We start from the raw sequence: 23,745 nt of genomic DNA on the forward strand, positions 1-23,745 counted from the left end.
TGGTCCTCGGATTTGAACAATTGTTCCACTATGTGGAAGAGTCATCCTGAATAAATATCTTATACTACTTAGGCCACAAAGTAGTGATGTTATGTAGCATCAGATTGGCAAGTCAATAAAGATCAGTGGAAGTTTAGTGCCTTATTTCATTTAGTGTCTGTTCTTGCCAGTGCCTCTAATTACCCGCTTGTATCTGGAGGTGTCTAGGTACAGAGGTAGGCTCGCTGCCAAGCATCAACGTGGTTCTCCTTAGATGACAGCAAAGTATGCATTAAGAGAGGAAATGGGAGCAGGTGACGATTCCTACAATCAAATTGAAGTCGGGCAGACCTGGCAGGTCTGGCCAACCATTTTGTTTTTCAGCAACATGTATTGGGAGTTGTATATTCCATGTCCCTTCCATGTGGATTTTGACAGACTGCTGTGGATAAATCAAGGAACTAAGCTGCAGACATTAAAGAACACATGCAAAGTAATCACCTAATTAAATGAGGCACAAGTTTTGTTTTACACTGAGGCTTATGCCACTCAAAGACAGAAAAATAGCTTATGTGTTGCTCCATTATGCTGCACTGTGTATATCCCATGCTGGTCTTCTAGGCAGGCCTGTATTTCATTTATTAGTGCAGTTAAAATTACTTGTGCTTACTTAAATAGTCCAGCAGTCCAGAGCCCAGTTATGAAATAAATACCATCATATCAAATAGAAAATGAACTAGATTAATTTGACTGGATAAATTGGGAATAAAACTGCAGACAACAGTTCTACTGAGGCTGTATTAATGGGCTTTTTTTTTTTTTTTGGTGAAATGTCAGCTGAGTGCTCATCTGCAGTCAAAAAAAGCAAATAGAATTTAAGGATCTGTTAGGAAAGGAACAGAGCACGAAATGCCAGACATTATTACGACCTATATCCATGGTGAGCTGCATCTCAAATACCATGTTCAGTTCTGACTCCTGCAGCTTGGAAGAGATATAGTAAAATTGGAAAAGATATAGGGAAAAAAAAAAGTGAGAGGGACAACCAGAGTTGCGTAAGAACAAGAAAATTTTGGAAGCTGAAGAAGAATAGAGAAAAAGAACAGAGACAGCCAAATCACTTGCAGGGTATAGGATATGAAAATACAAAATCACGAGTGGCCTGGAAAAGTTGAATAGGGTACAATTGCTTTGCTCTCTCAGTACAAAAGGGGAAGATGTAAAGCTAGCAGGCAGATAGTTTAAAGGAAGGAGGTAATCCTCTAAATAGCACATAGTTCAGTTGTGCAGCTCATTGGTGTTACTGGGGGCAAAAGAAATTTATATGGGTTCAAAAATCATTTGGAAGAAGTTGCAGAAGAAATATATATAGAGAGAGATTACCTACAAAGACTTCTGCTCTGAAGCCCATGATCCATATGTTGCTGCGAGACCCTTCTGAACAGTGTCCTCTTATTTTTCTCATACCTGGTTGATCATCTGCTCTTGGTAGCTGTTGGCGATGGGGGGATGAGCTTTTCATCTGCTGTGGTCTAATAGGCTGTGTAAAAATGCCATGAGTCTAATGCAGCCACCTGATTTTTTCATTTGTCTCATCCAGCTGTGCATCCTGAGATCACAACCCATTCCCAACTACTCTGTCTTTCCAGTTGATTTGAAAATTACTTGGTTTGTATGTCAAGGCAATGCTGTGTTTTCATTGCTTGAGCAGAAAGCATGACTACCACCATTCTGGAGAAGATTTCCCTCTGCTCAGAAAATAGCAAAATATGCCAGAATTCTACAGCCATCACATTTTAAAGAAAATACCGGTTTCTAGAATAACAAGACTTTATTCTTCATAGGAATTCCGAGGAATTATTATGACTACTAAAAAAAAAAAAAAAACAGATAATACATTTTAGCTATCATCTAATCCAAGAGAATTTTACACAATTGCCTATATTTTATAGAAATGAGTCATTGACTTTTTAATTGTATAGTTTTAGTAACCTTAACTCCCTTTTTACCAAACTTGGAATTAGGTAAATCAAATCCATGACTAGGAATTTGTTTTAAATTCTCGTTTTTCTTCAATCTTCAGGTTTAGGGCTCTTAGTTAGATTTAGGGCACAATAAAAACACCCAGAGCAGAAGCTTTTGTTAGCGTCAACTGTTACAGAACGGAAAGGACATGTTCCACCTCAGGGAACCCTAAGGAACCCAAGAAGTGTAACAGCTGCTCTCAGACAGTAACATATGCGCAGACCCTGGTTGAAAAAAAAAAAGCACCCGGGGAAAAGACAGTATTTTTTCCTTTTTTTTCCTCATATAGTGGATACAGTGTCTTTGGAAACACAAGCATCCCTGTAGTAGAGAGAAGAATGGAAGCAAGATCAGGAATAATTACTCTAAGGTTGTTGGCCCCCCAACAACATCCTAGCAAATATTTCATAGCATTAGAGCTTCTAATGCTATGTAAGGATGTGTTTGTAACGCATTCCACTTTTAATGTATTAGACAGAGTATAAGAAACATTATGAAAACAGCCCTGTTATAAGCTATTATAGTGTTTTGCTTTTTTTAAAAAAAAATGATTGGCATAGTGAACTGAAAAATATAAAGCTCAAGGAAAGCTCGCTGAAGGAGTGTGACACTTTTGCAGTGCACTTTGGAAAGTGAAAGGCGCTGTCCTGTAAAACTGCTAAAAGTGTATCATCATGATGTATTGGTTTTATGGTATATATCCTTGAAAGGAACACTTAGAGGGGAGAGGATGGGTCCACCTAGCAACCTCCCTCGTCACTAGGGAACACTTAGCTAAGTTTATTCCATAAAGGCAAGCAAGCAGGAGGAAAAAAAGCAAGAGAATCCACTAGACTACTGGAGGCCCTACTTCCCCCATTTACTTTTTTTCTATTGTGGGTAGGTGATAATGCCTCTCTCCAAAATACTCCCCTGAACTGATGTGTTTTGAGGCCTTGCACACAGACTACTCTTAACATTAGGTCTCTAATAAATGATAATATTGACTTCACGGCAGGGAGGCTTTTATAAACTGCAGACTGGACCGGCTGTAGGAAAGGGCAGGGAGGTGATGAGTTGGGCCTTGAGGAAGCTACTTCATCTCAGTTCATCTGCAGCATAATTAGCTGATGCCAGAAAGTGTAGGAGAGTTAAGAGTCTGTGATGTTTGTTAAGCCAAAGCAAGACGGGTAGAAGCAAGGTCCTAGTTCTTACATACTGTGACATTGTTGGTAAATAAGGCAGTGGTCTAAACAGAGATTTCTAAGAGCTGCTGAAAGTATTTCAGTTTAGATGGCTAAGTGTATGCCAGATACAATGAAATCTATCTGTATTCTTCCAAAAGGAGGCAGTAGATTGAACCAGATGCTCCCCAGAGGTCTGTTCCAACTTGGACTCTGTTTTTAATAAAAGGAAGGCAGAGTAGAGGGAAGATACTTCTAATTTCATCCAAAGAGGGCGAGTAAGGGACTGTCCAAAGTCATATGGATATTACAGAAATAAAATTTGATCTGATTTAGTTTAGGGGAGAAATTCATTTTCAGGAAGCTTTTTTTTTCCCCAGCCTGATTTGGAACCTGCACAATTAATGAAAAAATCTACGTTTTTGGCTCAAGATAAATATCATTCAGACACTCTTATTAAACAAAGGTCACATTCCCCCAAGCTGTACAAGTAGTAAACCTTGCTGTTGCTGGGCAGTTTCTTCTAGATCAATGAATTTCAGTGTCAACTACAGTGGTGACAGCTCCCAACAAAGTATCTGAGCCTGCCAGCACTTTTGCTCACTCGCCATGGATGTTGCATCAAAGCTTAAAGATTTCAGAAGGTTTGGTCTCATCTGACCACTTCTTAGTGATCTTCTGATCTCTCTTCTTAGACAATATTGCTGTTTCGAGGGAAATCTGTGCAATTGTGCCTGTATTGTCTGGTGCTAATAACAGAGGTTATGGCAGTCCTTATAGCAAGGAATTATCCTCATCTTCCTACGTCCTGTCAGGATGAATCAGCTCTCTGACATGGGAAGAGACGTGAATAGCCAGATGTGCAAGGGATGTTCCTCTCATAGTCCGATGGTGGAGACGTTTTGGGCCGTGTTTCAGGACATGGACAGGCAGGTGCACAGAGGGACTTGTGATGAAGTAGAACCACGGAGCAGACAGGCTTAGCCAGGTGATGCTGCACATGGTCACAGAATCACAGAATGTTTGAGGTTGGAAGGGACCTCTAGAGATCATCTGCTCCAATCCCCCTGCACACGCAGGGACACCCAGAGCACATGGCACAGGGTGGCATCCAGGTGGGTTTTGAAGATCTCCAGAGAAGGAGACTCCACAGCCTCTCTGTGCAGCCTGTGCCAGGGCTCTGTCACCCTCACAGAAAAGAAGCTCTTCCTTATGCGTGGAGGTGGAACTTCCTGTGTTTCAACTTACACCCGTTAATTGCCGTCCTGTCACCGGCCACCACAGAGAAGAGCCTGCCCCATTCTCCCTACAATCACTTCTCAGGCACTCGAACATGTTGATCAAATCTCCTCTGAGCCTTCTTTTCTCCAGACTAAACAGGCCCAGCTCTCTTAGTCTTTCCTCAAACAACAAAAATGATGTTTGTGTCTTAGGTAGCCAAACCCGGAGACAGTGAATGATGTTGGCAAAAAAGTACTTCATCTTGTGGACCTTCCAGAGACATTTTCAGTAATACCAGTAATGGAGGAAAATATCTTGTGAGACAGTAGAAGGCAGAGCTACATTGTAAGTACTAGATTTGTCATACTAAATATGTTTTTTTACACAGAGCACCCATATGCCCACATTTGTAAATACAGATGTGTACATAGGCCTGGTGTTTGCAAGGTGGCCATACTGCAGCCAAACTTGCTTTGGATTTGCCAAGACTTGGGGAAGCTTTTTACTTCCCCAGCTCCAGGTGTAAGGTAGGGGTCAAAGACAGGGACCTTCACATGCCCATCTGCCTTAAGCTCTTTAAAAGGCACATTTTGGAAGCGTGCAAATTGTAGCACCCTACATTACAGTAACCTTTTCTTAAGTCTTTTGTGCTATATCCCCAGATCTGCCCTGGGCATCAAGGGCTGCTGTAGTACAAGAGGCTTTAAAACTCTCACCAAAGATTGGCTGGTATCAGGGAGATCCTGCAGTGCACAGTGCATCACACAGCCCCAACAGCTCAAACTGTGCTCTGTGGGGGTGGAACACGAGGAACCATATGCAAAACAGAATTAAATAGATGATGCAAACACTTTTGTGCTGTGTTATTAACAGTGAAAGACCAATTAAGATATAAAATTATCATGGGAATTTCAACAAAAAGGTATAATTAATGACAACTAAGTCAGGGAATTCATTGTTTAAAAAATGTGGATTATACCCTTCTGGTGCTATGCATTTCAGATGACAGGTTTGTTTTTGTGTTTAGAGTATTAGATATTTAAAGTATTTTTTGTGATAGAAGAACAGTTAGATTTTCCTAGAATACGCATAGACAAATGGAGTCAATTTTATTCTTTTCTTCAGAAGTTTTATGTGGTTTCAAATATAATGACTTCAGTAGAGTGAATCTGGCCTTAAGGAAGGGAAAGTAAGATCACAATCTGTCTCTGCTTTTAATAGATTAGATATTATCAAATAAGTGTGCCACTTTGTAAGCAGAAATAACTTTCCTTGAGTTATAGAAGTTAGTCTGCTCTTTTAAAATATAACTAACTTTAAAAACAAGTACAATTTGCACCTGGCAAACTGTCTCCAGCATTTGATTACAAATCATTATATTGGGTAATGATTAAATTTGAAATTATAAAAGGATTTTAGAAGGGATTCTTCTTACCTTCACATGCAGTCCCATTACCGCTGTAGCCAGGAGGACAGGGCCCGCATTTAAAAGCTCCGTCTTTGGCTGGCTCACACTTCACGCCGGCGAAGCACGGGGTATTTGCACAAAAGGCATCCTGGTGTTGAGTCCCACGGGTGGGTTTTGGTAGTTCCAGCTGGTCGCTTGCTATATCTTGTGCTTTTCTGATTGCTGTGGTCTGTGCTAGAAGCCTTGTTCGGAAAAGAGGCCGGAATGGCGGGTTTGCACGTGGAGGAGCTGAATCAAAAGAAGAAGCTGTTAAATGAGGTGAGGAAGGAAGGGGTGATGCCAAAGGGGATGTTCTCTGCTGCTCTGTTCCAAAATCTCGGGATGGCTCCGTCTTTGAGACCGTGACCCTGCTGAGCCACTTCCTAAGGGAATAGCCGTGTTTGGGGTGAATCCGCTGAACAGCGTGGGGGCTCGTAGAGAACGAACTTGAGTTTGTCTTGAGATGAGACGAGACCGTCCGTATTGTAACTGCTTTACTTTGTTTAAAATGAAGAGGCGTTTGGGTAGTCATAATGACAGCTGCTACTTTGGCCTCTCGTTCCTTGTGTGGAAGGAAAGTATGTGTGTCACCACTCATTTTTATTTTTTCAAGAAAAATCTGTTTCTCAGGCAATATGGACTCCTTGTCACTTCTTTTTGTTGATAATGTCTGAGCCTGGGAAAACTTCCTTTTTATTGTAAGGGATGGAGTGCTAATGAGTGTGGGGTTTCTTCCCAGAAAATATGTAGCTTCTTGTCTTGGAATTTGGGTATGGGAAAGAAGGGAGTAAATATTTCTTGGTATCTGTAAAGCATCTTCCTGGTGAGAGCCTGCAGCATCATCACTGTTTCTTTCAGCAATATCCATGTGGCTTTGGGAAGATCCTGGAACTAGAGCAGAAGGGACATAAATATATTAGTCAAATATGCGGGTCTAGAGTTTTAAAGGAACCTCAGTGAATCCATAGCTTATAAACAAACAACAGACTCTCAATTCTAGATGTAAAAGAGTTTATTTATCATATATGATAGAGTCACATCTATTCCAACAGGTACAGAAAGAACACAGTTTTTAGGCTGTGGGTATCAATAGAATTGGTGCACAGGGAACTAGAATACAGCAGCTTAGAGGATGACTCTTCATGATCTAGATGAAATCTATTTATGTTAGCTTAATATTGAGCCTAAACCGGTAAGTCTCAGTGAATGTCAGGCTTTTCTCTTTGAGCAGCAGCACTGAGTTTGCAGGGATGAACTGCAGGCAGGCCAAAACACTTGGCGTGCAGGCTTGCTACTTTTGGCCTGTTCTTGCCCATGAATTTTGGCACTGTGCACCATTTTGTGGTGCACCCTACAGTTCTTGGCCACCTGGGCTAATAATTATTCCTCATTAGCTGCATAGATTGCAGCAGCACACTGGGAAGCGTTCTGCTGGATGGCGCCCAGTGCAATCCGGGATAAGACAAGATGTTGCGGTTTGGGACAGAGAGATATCAACGATGGAGAAGTAAAGAAATGATAAGACAGCCTTTCGCAAGAGCACGTCCTAGGCAGGCTGCAGTCCCATCAAGCTAGTGTAAAACTAAGTTTTGTAGTCCTTACGGCATGGGAGAGTTTGAAAGGAGAGCAGTGGAGGAGCGTTGTCAATGCTGCGCGCAGCTCCCTCCAGACGCGAGGGGCAACGTGTCGGAGAGGCGGCTGGTTGGATCCGTCAGCCGCTCGTGGCACGGCCGGCCGCCTCCTCAGCTGTGCTGGGAGAGATGATAGATGGAGAGAGGGTAGTCTGTGAAGGGCCCTGAAAGTGGAGACGACTAGTTTGAATCAATACTTTCAGGAAGATTAATGGCCATCTGCTGGCTTTAATGAATGGAAGAAGCTATTTTTAACCAGTCCTGGCACACTCACTCCATCGGAAATGGAATATATTGGATCCTGTACACAAAAACCTCACTTGGTTTTAGGATTGACTCAATGCGAGGTGTACATTTACCTTTTAAATGTAAATATTAATCACTTTTGGAAAAACTCCTTTTGTTATAGAAATTAGCCCCAGTTAGCAAGGAACAAGATGAAGAGACTTGGCAGAGGTCAAAAAGAAAGTTAGAGCGTTCACCAGATCAAAGGAAATCCTGGTGTCCACAGCTATGTTTATCTGGCCTGTAAGCATCACTCTTCTGCAGGCTGGTGGATTTTTATTGCCCTGAAGCATCATGTTCTAGAGTTATATGGTGGTACCAGATCAAACTATGAACATCAGCACATCAGATTTTAACCTCCATGAATGATGAGGAGCATAGAGTGGAAGAAGGGAGATAGGAAAAGCAGGAAGGACATCAAGAATAAGAGCATGAGAAGATGCGATATGTCAAAGGGTTTTTAAAAATGAATGAGAGAAAGAAAAATGAAAGAAATATCCCCACAGAAAGTTGCAAGTAACAGATGATTATTGCTGCCTTTAGAAAAATCAGCTCAGGGACAAGAATGAACAGCAGTGACAGTGGAGAGCTGAGTCACCTCCTGACACATTTTCAAAATGAGCCCTAATTATAGCTTCGAACTGATTCCATCGTATCCTATTCAGATGAGTTTTTTTTTCTTTTCTAACTAAATTTTACTATCAAAGGGATCATACTGACAAAAACAAGAAAGGAAAATCTTCTGTTTCCTGATCAGGTGAGAGAGATGCAGTGTACTCATTCTTCAGATAAGCTGCAGCCTTCTCTATAAGGGTGGAAAGCACTGTTTTTGGAGTATACCTATGATGATGCAGTTTTTGACACCTCTAACAGAGCTATCAGTGAACAGCAATGATGTGTTTTGGTTGTTTGCTCCTTATGATACGTACTGATTAAGATTCCTCATCCTGCACTTTTCACTGGCCACCAAAGGCTGTAAGATGCTGTCATGGGAACACTGGCATCATTCAAGTCTGTCTGTTTTGGTGTCCTCACAGCCATCATTTCTTCAGATATTTTCTAATAGTACTACAGTGCAATCTAGTTAGGATTAGAATAGGACAGAAATTTTCTAGAATAGCTGAAAATTTCCTTCTGCAGTTTTCCTGGTTTCTAAATAAGCTAAAACAAAGAAGTATACTAAAAGATTGCAGATCCAGCTATCTGTAGTCAGCAGCTTTCTCAAATCCTGTATTACTTCAATTTATTTTCCTTGCAGTCGATCAATATCTTCAGATGTATAACCCATTATCAATGCAGAAGTGTGATTGTGTGAATCTGGTTTGCTCTGTGTGATTACATATTGGACAGGATGAAAATAACAAAAAAATGACAAGGCGAAGTGCTCAAGGTTATATGACAGTACAAAAATACATTTTTACTACCTGTCAGTATTTCTTTCTATATTAACTGGGAAATGTGGAGCAGTGGAACAACTGAGTTTATTTTTCACAGAAGTAGATAAGTGACTGAGAAGCTGATGCTTTGCTCCAGCTGTGCACGGCAGGAGCACTGTCCGTATGGATGGAGCCGCAGCGCTGGAAGCACCGCGGAGCGCAGGGAGGGATCAGGCCTGGAGAGGATGGATTCTGCTCTTGCCTCTCTATCTGGGCATGATTAGAACAAGGGTGACAGAGGCCAGGTTTCAGAGACAGGGTGCTTAACACCCCTCATCTAACTCACCACGAGTGCGCTGCACGGGGCTGGAATCCCCCTTCATTAGAAGGCCTTAGCCTTCTGCTCGCCTGACACCATGTGCCACCGGTGCTGAGCTCATGAATCAAGGTCATCGTGGGCAATACCTGCTCATGCTTCCAAAGCCATCACAGTGCTGGGGAGGCACAGCAGATTCTGATTCCTTCCCTCACCTGAACTGCATTTTCTAGTGAGCTTACTTGCTATCCCTAGTTGAAGAGATTCATGGTAATTCTGAAAGTTATAAAATGACCACATAAGCTAATGCAAACAGCAGGTCACAAAAAGAGCAGAGACACTTGCCAGGCTCTTAAATGCTGGGTGAGATAACAACACTGAAACACAGGGAAAAAAATCAAGTATATTTTCTCTCTTTTGTGTAACTTTTTCATGTACTCACATGAGGAAGGCACTAGAAGAATATGACCATATGTGTACTGTAGTCAAGGTGTTGCCTTGTCCTTCAGTCAAACACCCTAAACCAATCTACTCTGCAGCTGGAGAATGGTTTGTTCTCTTTACTGAGATCTCCTGGCCATGGTCACTTTTTCCTGTCAGTTCAGGATATTAGGGCACCTTTAATTCTGCTCAGGTTACACCCATTTCAGAATGCTGTGAGTAGTTTGAGAATTCATCTCATTATTAACACAATTCAATAAATTTACAATTTGTGTAGCTTTAGAGCTATTAACATTTAGTAGTACATGCTGTGTAGCACATTTCTCATTCAGAAGAATGTCGACAGAGGAATGCTCTTCTGACATATTACACTATGTAGGTCATCATTTAAAATTTGAAACATCTACCAGCACATATATCTTATTTAAAATGTCAAGAGAGAACAGAAAAATTATACTGGTCTAAGAAGTCTTGTTACTAAAGTATTAGGGATCATTCCATTTAGCTCTCTACTGTTCCACATATATATATATATATATATATATATATATATATATATATATATATATATTTACTTGGTGAGAGAGGGGAAACTGAGTAGCTGTCATTAGCAGGTCCTAGGGAACTTCTGTTTTTCCATCAACTCTTAATCTGCCTTAATCTGCCTAGCTATCCAAGTATACCCTACATCTTCCTTTTACCAGCTATTCAGGAATATTGGCTTTGATTCTCCCTTCTTGCTCTTAAGCATCCTGAATTTCCTCACATTCAAACAGCGCCTAAACGGATTGAACATCCCAGTGATCGAAGTCCTTCCCCTTATGATCAAGCAGTAACTCTCTGAATATCCAACTGCAAAAAATCACTCAACTCGTTTAACTGAGGTAGATTTTGACCTCCTGGGCTTTACACAGGATCTATTTCCAGGCTTGCTTTTGCAGAAACAGAAGTGTTTTTAAGGAGTAACTAGGATTGGCATATTATTATTAATTTAAATAATAGTGTCAGAGATGAGGATTATTTGGCTGTTTTTGATGTCAAAAACTGAAAAATCAAATGTATTGTTACAGTTTAGGAACACAGAACACAATCTAAGTAAACACATCCAGAAGTTAATCTCCAGTTTGAAAAGTGGGAAAAGAGAGAATACCAATAATATCTTTCATCTAAGAGATGCCCAGGTCTGTCTGGAATTCAGAAATCAAAAAGGTCGAGGAGCCACATGGAAACCACTGGCTTTGTTCAGACAGGTAGAATAAACAAAATAGCCTATTTAGTTCATGCTGTCCTAGCACAGCTAGACTGCTTGTAGCTTTAATATGCCTTAACTCCAGATTCAGCAACGCATGAGCAAAGCAATTGCATGAGTGTTTCCATCTGCAGAGGCGTATTCAATCTCAGTAAAATCTCTGTTCTCAGACCCTCACTTCTGTGATCATTAAGTTTACTCACTTGTTGCTTTAATGATGGAATTAAAAGGTGAACATCTAGTTCACCCTCCCTGAGCTATGTCTCAGCCTCATGGAAAATGAGGTTGTGTTGCTGATATTGCTACCTGTGCAACTTTTCTTCCCTGTTGACTTAACAAAATCATGAACAATAATGAATATTCTAAGGAGTCTGCATTACCAAGCAGCTTTTGATTATAACAGTTCCTTCCTGTGCTTCACATTGTCTTGTTTGTCAAATGTGGCTGCAGCTGTACACACACAATTCTTTAAAACTGTTCATAATTTGCAATGCAAATTTGTTTTCTGTCTATGAAATACAAAATCATACTGCTCTATCACAAGGCTTTTGTGAAGGAGAAAACCTTGGATCTACAGCCAGTTCATCTCCGTATTCAGAACAAATAATTGCCAGAAACGTCAACAAATGAAGCTATTCTTGTGTCTACTTCTGTGTATTTTATCAGCTGTGATCATTTAATTGATGATCATTTACAGACACCTGGAACCTTCCCCCTTCAAATTACCTAAATAGTCAACTTTGAAGTTTGCAGTAGTATTCTCATAACTTTAGTTAGTCCTCAAAGTCCTCATAACTTTAAAGGACTCTGCTTACCGTACAACAGAGGCTATGGCGTGTTATACTGCATGTAGGGGTGGAGAAACACAGAGAAACATTCACACTGTAGGAACTAGATCATGCGGTAGGTAGTCTGAAATTTCTAGGATTAGTCATGCCTGGCAAAATTCTTCAGATGCCTGCAGCAGGGACAGGAAGTAAAATTCTCATTCAACTATTTGGATGTGATTTTTTACTATCCTGATTTCACCCAAACTAGAGAACTGATGCAAAGAAAGGTAATAGAGCCAGACAGTGTTCGAGCTTGCGCTCTTGCATCAAAGTCTTCTGTGAAGAGGCAATCATAAGGAATCAAAGAGGGTTTGGCTGTGTGGTACTGGACTCTGTTTGGATATCCACTTCATGGAATTGTGGGGTCAGTTTTGCAGAAACTTTCCCCTCTGTTGGTTTGGATTTAACTAAACCTACATAAACAAAGCCAATGTAAACATCATGGTGAGTCAAGTGCTGCTGTTTTTAAAGACAGTAGCCTGTAGCCCATGGAGCAGGTGCTGAAAGGTGAAGTACTATAGTGGAACTTGGCAAACTCTAGATATGAATCAACAGAAGAATGGAAATGGTAGCAGCAAAAAAAGACATGACTATGTTTGTTAATCACAAGGTGATTCTGAGCTACTTGTATGCTATGAAAAAGGCAAATGGTTCTGGGATAGGTCAGGCATAGTAGTAAAAATAGAAGAATACAGAAAGAATTAGCCATTTCTGGTCACTTGACAAGAAAGATGATCTCAAATTGGAGCACGATCATGGCAATGAAAATATGAAAGAGACACAATTAAAGGATATCTTGTTATACCAAGAAAAAAAAAGAAGTATGTCAGAAGGGAACAAGATTGCTTTCTATGAATATTCAGGGAGAGTCGGCAGAAAAGGGAAGAGAGACAAAATATCAAGGAAGGAAAGAGTGTTTAACTGAACAGTTGAATTGAACTGATTAAATCAGAAGAACAAGTTTATCATGAATAGATTAGCTATGAATGAAAAATGTATTTCTTTTCGCTGGAAATTTTCAAAAGCTCCCAGCTGCCAGAAGAGTGATATTTTAGACATTTCTTGCAGTGAAGGAGTGAAAACAAGAAGTCCGGCTTATTATAAGATGGAGACTGATAAATGTGTTTATTGTGTCTGCTTGTAGCAATGGGGATTAGACTCTCTGATCAAGGCCGTACTTTTCCAGTTCTGGATGTTGAAATCCTGTGTGAGTAAACAAGAAAATATCAAAAGGAGACAATCTGTTTACTGATCCCTCATTAAAAGCTCTGCATGTTTCTTTGCATCAATCTACAGTTCATTTGTGTGTATTTTTTCAAATATAAATTTCTCAGGGTAACATAATTGACATTTTAAGTCATTAATTGAAATGTTTAAGCAAAATTAGATCAAAGATTCTAAGATGCTCAGTCATGAAGCAAACATCATTAATGTAGCAATGATATTACTGACTACATGTCAGAGAACATTTTTTGAAGTAGTTGAGGAATACTTACCATGATCCCTTTAATACATAAGAAATCCCAAGCAATGCATTAGAAAGGTTTTGTTTGGATGTAGCCATTTCCTTATAAGAAAGATTATTCATAAACCCTTTTCAGTACAAAGCATCATAATGTAGGGATTAAGAAAATCTAAAAATGCAAAGATTTGAGTATTAATTCTGCCTCAGTTTAGATTCCTTTTAACCAGATATTCTCCTCAGCCTTTAAGTGACCAATTCCTTTTTATGTGTCCTGAGTAGATAAGGGTAGTGTGAAGCTTGATAAGCTAAATTTCCAGAAGGAGATTCAATTTTGAATACAACAGAAAAGATTTTAATATGCAACTCATCTTAACACATGGTACTTCACATAATGTACAGACCTGCATTCCAAGGAAGTATCCATGAGCTCTCAGTGCAATTCATGGGCCAATAGATCAGATACAAGCAAAAGGGCAAGGACTTTTCAAGACGGAGAAGGACACAAAGATAACTTTATAGAAAAAAAAGCCTTTGATGAAAATAATGTAGTTTATGGTCTTTGTTTGCAGACTCTTTAAAAAAAAAATGTGATGTTTCCTGTAAGTTATCCATAGGAATTTCGAAGTCAGTCACCAGAGATTGCATTTGTAAAAATTGGTGTGAGACTTGTAGATGGCGGAGATGCCAGCATGCACAGCACACAAGGACTTTGGAACTTTTCCTTATCCGTATCTTATTGGGATTTTATGTGGAAATTTATAAACAAGCTGTGCTCTAACGAAGAGCGTTAGATGTGCTCTAGCCCTCTCCCAAGAGACTTGCCCCAGCCCGTGCCTGTGATAAGAGTTTTCTTCCATGTTCCCTATATCTGTGGGGTCTGAACCACACTCTCCTGCAGCCTTTGGCCGTGCTCTTCCTGTGTTGTCACGTGAACTCCTCAGCTAACGCAACGGCAAGTGCAGAACTACCGCTCCATTTCGGTACCCTGTGGATCACCCACTTAACTCCCTCGTAACCTTTTTAAAGCCCTTCCTTTAATTAGCTTTTGTCCGTCTTTCAGATCTAAGGTTTTATCTCTCGTCTTTGTGTTCTACCTTCTCCAGCTGATTTTTGAGTCTGCGACTGTGTTATTTCAACAGCTGTAAAGAGACCATTAAGATAGAGTTCATAAAAATAAATTATATTTTTGATTCAGGAATTGGCAGTATGTTTTACTTCTGTTTAATGCTATAAGAGAAAAAATAATAAAACTATTTTCTTATCTGATGATGCCTCTTGGGCCTTCCAACTCTCCCCTGACTTCAGCAAGTTGATAGATGTATACAAAGCAGGTTAAATCAAGATAGATCCTGTCTGAAATATCCCTATCTAATTCTCTGAAATATCTATGTAGAATCCTTTAGAGCTGTAGTAATAGATTATATATAAAAAAAAGGGTTTTAACATTTCTTCAAAAGAAAACGCATAATATTTCTTTAAAGAAAAATAGCTTAAGTTTGAATATTTTACTGAAATTCTCCTTTTATTTGATTCAAGACATAAATGGTCTAAAATTACAATTATATTGTTTTGGGTTGTAAACACATAAAAATGAGTTACTTTACGTATGAAAGCCAGCAAACAATCTCAGCTATGCCTTGCTGGAGAGTAATAATGAATCTCTTTTAATATCATAAAAGCACATATAAATGCCCTCAGTGAAATCTTGCTTTTATTGCCATACTGAACAATTTCAAGTGATTAGGTTGACAACTATCCATAGGTTCTTTCCAATATAAAATGAAAAGCAAGGGACTTGCTGATCAGTTTTCAGTTTCAAGAACTCTTAGGCAGTTCTGCTAATTTGTATCTTGTTCAACCAAATGCATTTTTCACTTTGGCCTTTGCTGGTAAGTTGGCAATGATAAACAACGTGACTGCTTAACTGTGCAGAAGGTGTATGGACGGTGTGCTTTGAATTCAGATCACAGCTTAGAAGGGTCAACATGCCAAAATCCAAACTGAGCAGCATGAGAGGAGAATTTGAAGTTTATCCTGTCTCAGCAGTCTTTTGTTAATGCAAGTATCACTATTTAACTGTAACTCACTGCTTTATTAAAATTACGCATCATCAACTAATGCTGGAAGTTATTTCTGGCCTTTGAATTCTGTGGTAACATGTTGGGCCCAGACATCTTATGCCATAAGGCTTTCCTTTAAGATAAATATCTGATGGGAGGGTGTAAAGAAGACACAGCCACACTCCTCTCAGTGATGCCCAGTGACCGGGTGAGAGGAACGGGCATGAACTGGAACACAGGAAGTTCCATCTGAACCTAAGAAAGCTCTTCCTCACTGTGGGGTGGTTGAACTCCAGAACAGGTTGTCCTAAGAGGTTGTGGAGTCTCCAACCTTGGAGCTAGTCAAAACCCAAATGGCCAGGTCCTGTTCACCCTATCGTTGACCCTGCCTGAGCGGGTGGTTGGACCAGGTATCTTGCTTTGCTTCAATGGGACCTGCATGTTGGTCCACTATGAGTTACTTGCCGTTTAAAAGAGCTTCTAAGTGCCTTTAACAAAACGGCAATGTTATCAAATTTATGAAAGCAGGGTTGGCTCCCTTGAAAAGCTATCTGCTATTATAGCTAGATGATTAAATGGGCTTGGAAATTTTAAGGAGAGAGAATCTTACTTTCTGTTCTGTCAGTATAAAAAACTACAGGGCCTGTGTCTTCCATAGATTATTATTTGCTGCGGACTGAGTTGTTATTATCTCTTAAAAGTCACGTTGTTGCAGTGATTGCTTAAGCAAAAGGTGGCACATTCTTGGTAGAAGAGAAATGTAATCTGTACTTGATGTTCTGATTGAATGTAAATATTATTCATGGCATATAGCTTAGTCTCCTTTCCTAGTGCTTTTATGGCTTGGGCTTCATTGGTCTTCTATTGCTGAGCTACATCATTTCCTAAATATATCATCTGGATTGGAAGCACTTAATAAATTCTGGATTGACAGAGTATATGGATCAGTGAAGCTGGTAACCGTTTATCTTTTAAATTATCTAAACATATTTTTCCCACTGTGCCTGCTTTAGTTGTTGTATTTAGGTCATAGCATATACTGTACAGGCCTTTTTTGATATTTTTTCTGAACACAGTTAGCATTTTATTACGTATCCCTAAGAGGGAGAAATCATAAAAGACTGTTTGATTTCCTTCCTATCCTGCCAAGTATAGGAGGTGGTTTTCAGTGGCAATTACATATTCAGAGGGTAAGAAATGGTCAGTACTTACGCTAAGAATGCTAGACCAGGCCCAGTGTAAAGGTTACTCGTATACTAAACTGTCTTCCATGGATCCAGAGCATTATGTCCTTGGATGGCAGCATTTCTAGCTACACTGTGGCTACCATTTTGTCACATACCTCTTGAAGGACATGATATTAAAACATAACACATCCATTTGCACAAATACTCCTTTTGGGCTGAAGTACGCAGAGGAGAAATACAGAAACAGGGGTCAGGAACTTTCAGTACAAGTTCTAGAGATGACTCATGGCTTTATTTGCAATGGCATTGAGCCAAAGCGAGGAGCTGGAAGCCTGGCACAGAGGAGCTGTGCTTCCAAGTTTCAGAGCTCACAGATCTCTGGACCTCACAGGAATCAGCTGCTGATTAACGCACAGAGGTAAATCAGAGACTTATTTCTGCTTATTTTGTATTTCTGTTTTGTCTTCTTTACAAGGATCTCAGACAACTCCACAGCTAATGACTGCAGCATTAAATATTCCTGCCTTGAAGTGAGTCTGGTAACTCATTGCATGAATAATGTGAGGATTGATTAGTCACTGCTGTTAATGCTGCAAAGTGTGTGCATTGTATCTGTACCTGTCAGTAAAAAGAGATTTTGTGGTTGAAAGGTGTGTGTGTGATGGGCCTATGTTAACGCTTTTTAGAAACCTTCCTTCCAGGAACAACGCTGAGCTTAATCCATTAGTGTAAGGCTGTTCATTTAATGCGATCACTTAGGATTTACACCAGTGTAGGTGAGACTGGAATCTGAGCCTTGATCTTTTCAGTGCAATTTCATCAATTCTGTTTGATATGAAATGAAAGGAGTGCATTATGTTCTTCAGCCATTTTTGGAGCAAAGTAATTTGACAAGTTCAAGGCAGTGAAAGAGGTCTTCCCTCCTGGAGTTAGCTTTAGAACTGAAACCTTGGATTAGCAATCAAATCTTTTACTATGTTGTTTTCCAGGAGTTATTTATTTTTCATGGACAGGAATCAATGATGAGTGCTAATAATGACAGCAGTGATTTCCAAGTTAAAAGTTAAGAGTATACACGTTAAGAATAGCAAGTTCCTCTGACTACCTCTGTGCTGATTGAGCACTATGAGTTTAAATGTTTTCATTTGTTTTTAAATGCACACCTTGATGTTGATCTGAGGGTGCTGTAAATGAGAGGGTCAAAAAGGTATCTCTGATGTAAAATCATAGTGAATTCAGAAGCATACTCCAGGTGTGGATACAGTGTAAAATACAGAGTGCATAAACATAAGAAATAGCTAGGAAATACAAAAGTACATCAAATGCCAAATGTCTACAACACTGCAAATTATGTGCTATGGCAGGAATGCCAGCAGCAGTGTTCAGGGTGAAAAGAGCAGAACTCGATTACGGAGATCATAAAATAATCCTTTCCCTTGATCCTCGGCTCCCCAAACTCAAAGGAGCACAAAGAGCCGGCTCTGAACAAACAATCTTTTATCAGTGATGGATGTGGCACTGTTTTGTCCAGTAAAACTGCTGATTTACTAATAGGAGAAAAACAAATCTTTTCTGATGGCACCTACCTCTCTAACCTGCTAAAGAAAGCACAAACAGATGTGTATCTCTGCGACTGTGAGTGATGAAACCAGCCTAGAGAAGGACCAGGAACGTCTGCCTAGTGCTAATATTGCAACATGCAGTAACACCAGCAGCATCTCCCATTAGGACATATTCATTTTCCTTATGCCAAGAATATGACCTATGATACTGCGTGGCTTGATTTAATGGAAGTGCCTTTTCCAACAAAAAGGTAACAGATATTTTATACAAATGAGAAATCTGCCCAGTGAAGCCTGGGCAGATTTAAATTCCTTACACTTCCCTTTTATTGCATGGCCAGCAAAATTAAAGGATGCTACTAGTTTTTTAAAAAAGCAAGTTATATGCTTTATGTATTTTGAAGGGAGAAAAGTAGTTTTTCCTTTGTCTTACCTGGAAACAGTACATATGAGAATGTATTTTTTAAAGTAGTAATTATCCTTTATGTGTGAAACTCCATGAGGGTTTTCATACTGGTCATTTTTTATATAAAGGGAGTAAATCAAAAATAATTGCAACAGGTCTTGGTGATTTAAAGTTGTATAAATTACCAATATTAAGCAGTTAAAACATACAAGTAAGAATAGAATCAGACCTCAACTGGTTTGCCAGGCAGGTATGTATAGCTCAGAAACTTACTGCAATCAAGTGATCCTGCTAGTTTAATTCCACAGATAAGTCAAGTACATCAAAACATTAAAACCTATCACCTTTCAGTGGTCAGGAAATGGTATTTTTTGCTGTAAATCAAAACTGAAGGACTTCTGGATGCATTTTCTCAGTCAAAACTGACTTAAGAAACCATGTTCTTGCAGCACATTTTTTTTTCTCCTCAGTAGCCTACAAGGGCAGTTTGATAAGATGGGTAATTTTGCAATTTCTTTAGGAAAACATTCTTATACCTTAACCCTTAGAACACAACAATCAAATAAGAATACTTGTCAAAATAGCCAATAAAACTACAAAATAGGAATTAGTAAGAGCAATTTTAGATTACAATTTCTAGACTTGGAAAGAAGTGCCATGTAATCTCGCTACCTTCACGAGCACTGTAACACTCTGAAAGGATTTCCTCTCTTTTATTTGGAGAACAATAGCATAAGCTACAAGGGAGAGAAACTTTTATTCACATAGGCAGGATTTCAAATTAATCATAATCCACAATTTACATATATAATTTTAATTGAAAGTTCTTTTCTTCTTTTCTGATAACTTTTAATCCTGTGTGCTTTACAATACTTCTATGTGAACTTGCGAACCATATGTCATCAATCTGATTATAAATTAGGACATTCATATAGTTTCAGCAATTGCTTTCATAATTAAATACTAAAACAAGTGACTACTCTCATTTAATCCTGAGGCACATGATTCTTTAAATGTTGGACTTGCCTGTGGCACCCAGGCAGCCAGACATCTTGCATAATGCCAAAAAGATATAAAATCATGCAGAAACACTTCCTGAACTCTTGCAAAGCAAAGGTTGTTTTCATTCCTTACCCAACAGAAAGATTTGTGTGAAATCCCTGGAACTGTGAGCAGAATTTTTATCACTTCCCACTGATGTCAGCAGGACTGCTAAGCAACAGGGCCACCCTTCTCTGGATGGTCTTTTAGACCCTTCTTTGACTTCAGGGGCTAGTTTCAGGCATCTATTGTACCATGAAGTCGTGGATACACTTTGCATATTCGGGAGGAAAAAGAGAAACAAGACCCCAGCCCATGTGGCACAACCCGCTTAGGGAAGAGGCCTGTGTTAGTTTCAGATCCAACCTGGGCTATTTGTTAAATCTTGCCTGGAGCTGCATATGAAAAGTGTGAATCACTGTAAATGGCACCTCGTATCTCAGCTTCCCTTTTTAGAAGACAAATGATTTGATTAATGGTTATATAAGCACAGTGTAGGTGTGTCTGATTTATTGTACCAATATCTATAGCTGCAGAATCTCTCTTCTACACAGCAGCATTGAGATGACCTTTGGTGTATACAGTATTATTCCATTAGCAACAAGGTGCAGCACTGGTCAATAATAGAAATGTCTGTATATTTATATGCAAAATGATTTTTATTTTTGGTCAGCTGCTTTTACAACTTCACCTGTAGCTGACTCTGTGGCTGACAAACTGAGTAATACAGTGTACACACTAGTTGCTAGACAGAGAAAGAAAAATGTTAGTTTTATTTTGGAGTCCTTTAAATTCAGAAAACTGGCTAAAATCAATTTATAGTTCAAAGAGAGTGGATGATACCGACATTAAGTGGTAAAATTGCTTCCACTTTGATAGTGTGCATTAAAATATAACACCAAGGTGATAGCCATTGATTTGGAATAAAATAGGAAGTGAAGGTAGGTTTGACAAGTGTAGGAGGTTGGGGAACAATTTGACAGGTTTCAAATCAAGCAGGTTCACCTGAAATACTTATTAAAAAGAAAGAAAAAAAAAGGAACCTGCCTTTATAACCACAATTATTAAGGAATAAATGTCAATTCACTATGTAAATCACTCTGGGCTGCAAAAAAGGGACAACCATCCAGACTGGCCTTAGAGAATTGTGCAGTGAACTTTGAGAACTGATATAAAGAGAGCAAGATCTTATTTCTGATGATTCTGATGAAGGATTGCTGCCTATTGGCACTTTCTGCCTGAGGTCAGGGCCCAGCTTTTCTTTAATCACAGCAGAAGACCTTTTCTAATGATCAGTCCATAACGATTAATGGGAGTAGCTGATTTTCTGAACTAGAAAAAAAAATGCTACTACTCAAGCTATGAAAGACAATATGGAAATGTTTTAATTATCTGTTCCCTTTGATTGTTGGTATAGCTGTTCTTACGTGACACTGTGTTTACCGTTTTCTTCACAGGTCACTTTGGAGTACAGATGCCTTGCAGCAAGAGAAGAAGGAAGGCAGAGTGTTATTGGCAGGTGTCCTGGTCTGGTCTTACTGAGAAGGAAAGAGCACGTTTTGGAATCATATGCCAATGCTTGCACAGAAGTACAGATGTGGGGATTTATAACATCTACTATTCCTGATGTGAAGAATTCTCTCTAACAGCAAATGCAATGGTGCATCTATTTAATTTCAACTCACAGAGCCAGGTATACATGAAACAAGACTTCCTAGCTGTTCATCAGGTAAGAATGTTCACAGGCAGAAGAAAAGCCTTAGTGATTGATTATAAAGCACATTGTGTTGCAACACCACCCTGTTCCACATTTTCTTACAGTCTCTGTCCGCAAAACTGTTTTAAAATTCCAAAAATCATGAAGTACCTGGTCTGGGGACTTTGGTACAGACACGGCCATTTCCAAAAAATCCTGCTGGACATCGGCCACAGAAGTATCCAATGTAAGGTGGTTTCCGATCAAAACATGGGACTCCAGGGAAACACGGCCTGTTAGCACAGGTGGTAACATATGATGGAGGTGCTGTGTGGCCAAAAAAAGGAAAGCCAAACACTTTTAAAAATTACAATAAACCAAATGCACATATAAAATAAAGCATCACTAAGCCTGCCTAAAACTATGCAACTGCTTATATTCTTTTAAAATATAATTAATGCAGAGTGTTCTCAACCTTGTGCCAAACATTAGAACATCCTGTAGGCAGAGTATATCAGAACATCTGCTTCTCATTAAAACAAGATTTATTAGGCTTCTAATTACATGTTTTCAAGTTTATTACTCAAAGTTGCTTGGCATTTATCATGGATAATATAGATATTGAAATTTTCAGCATAAGTGAAAGATTAGCTGAGCAACTACATTAATCAGACATACTTTTGTTCTTTTATGATTGGAAGGTTATCATCAAACTTCACAGTACATATACCATACCTTTAAGAATACCCTGTCAAGTACATATGTTTCTGATTGCAAAATCATCCTTAAGGTGTCAAATATTGTATGAGAAGAGACTGCTCTAATTGTCTTCGAATGATGTGCAAAATCAAACACTCTGGTAGTATATAATATTTTATCACTTATGATGTCACTAAATAGCAAGAGCATATGAACTGCCTCAGAAGAGGTGTTTAATGGAGTCAGGACAGAGGACAGATGAATAAAATATTAGTGGTGGTTGTAGATCTTTTTAATTGTCTCCAGTGAGGTCTGTATCATGATTCTCAAGTATTTCCAGCATTATTCTTGTACCTTGCCTGCAAAAATACAATGTATGCCTCTAAAAGGCAAATTTTGGTTAGGTCATGGCAGGCCTGGCACAAATATACAGATGAAAATGTGAAAAAACGAACATATCGTTCACATATGTCCTACATAAGAAATACTCCCAGTCTCAATTCTTGGGGTCCTTACTTTCACTGGAAAACCAACAAAAAAATATGATACTCCTTAGAACCAGGCCTGTGTACGAGGAATGTGTTTCTGTGTTAGAAAGTGTTTAGTTCTGCAGTGGTCACTGTAGTGACTGCAGATGTTCTTGGAGAAGCCTGGGCCATAGTTGGGTTCATACTCTGAGAGTCAGTCTTTGTTTATCTTCAAACCTTGGTCCTCATTCAGCAACTTCCAGTGCAATGCTGAGATAAAATAGCAGCTGTGTTAGACTGTGGCAAATTCCTGTAAGCTGTCACTCATATTGCATTTCTTTGCACTAAGCGGTGAGATTGGGACTGATTTTGCTCCTTCTTGGAAGCAGTGAGGTCTCTAGTCGAGCTGGACTACCCTGGTTGCTGTTACTCTAATGACTTTCTTCCCATGTCAGTGTTTAGCAGCAACACTCGGTGTGATGTACTGAGGAGGGTTGTTTTTGTTCTGCAGCTCTGTCTAACTGATGCAGTTAGCTTATGTTAGGATGCTAAAGCATATGACCTCTAAATACATAAACTGCAACAGCAGAAAGAGATTCTGTGTCACTGTACCCCTACCTTGTGTATCACTTATGTTGATGCTCTTAACTGCAGGAGAATTCTTTGCCTCTAAGGGTTGCAATAGCCGTTCAACCTCCGTCGTGTTCAGATCACCTCTGCCGTCGTTATTGTCAATGATGGGCTCTTCTGTAACGTCAGCAGCAAGCACAGCTATAATAAGACAGTACGGAGGCAAGGAAACAAGGTATTAAGAGCTTAGCTGTGATTGATGATAAAAAGCAATGGTAACAGCAAATCAGATAACCTGACATAAGTTTATTTCAGAAGCCTGCCATCAAACGCAGACAGGCAAATCAAATGAGTCAGCTGCTGAAATGCAGGACAGCTTTGACACAAATACAGAAAAAATTACTTTGTCCAAATTCGCTAAACTTAAGTCATGCAAGAGACACAGTTAATATGCACAGGGATCTTTTAGTGAGCTAAGGGTAGGCAATGTGCTTGCTTGCACAAAGATGAGATGCTGCACACTGGGGCCCGTGATCTGTCTCTTCCTGCTTCACTTTGAAAGCTTTCGTCTGAAAACTGCCTTGTACATGTTTGTTATCTTCAGTTAGCTCAGCTGCCAACTTTGTGCT

General features: G+C 39.4%; 1 protein-coding gene across 1 annotated transcript in view; it reads right to left on the bottom strand.

The window, feature by feature from the left end:
* LOC104569999 (von Willebrand factor D and EGF domain-containing protein) overlaps nt 1-23,745 on the bottom strand; it is a 160,654-nt gene that overhangs the window by 32,006 nt on the left and 104,903 nt on the right. The window contains exons 19-21 of the mRNA XM_088521813.1: nt 23,167-23,317; nt 21,552-21,718; nt 5,824-6,726 (exon numbers count right to left, since the gene is read on the bottom strand). Coding sequence (XP_088377939.1) covers nt 5,824-6,726; nt 21,552-21,718; nt 23,167-23,317 — 1,221 coding nt within the window. The remainder of the gene's footprint in view (nt 1-5,823; nt 6,727-21,551; nt 21,719-23,166; nt 23,318-23,745) is intronic.

The sequence above is a fragment of the Tinamus guttatus genome, unplaced genomic scaffold, assembly GCF_059628265.1.
Source record: "Tinamus guttatus ecotype Peru unplaced genomic scaffold, ASM5962826v1 Tinamus_guttatus_pri_ptg000133l, whole genome shotgun sequence".
Lineage (NCBI taxonomy): Eukaryota > Metazoa > Chordata > Aves > Tinamiformes > Tinamidae > Tinamus > Tinamus guttatus.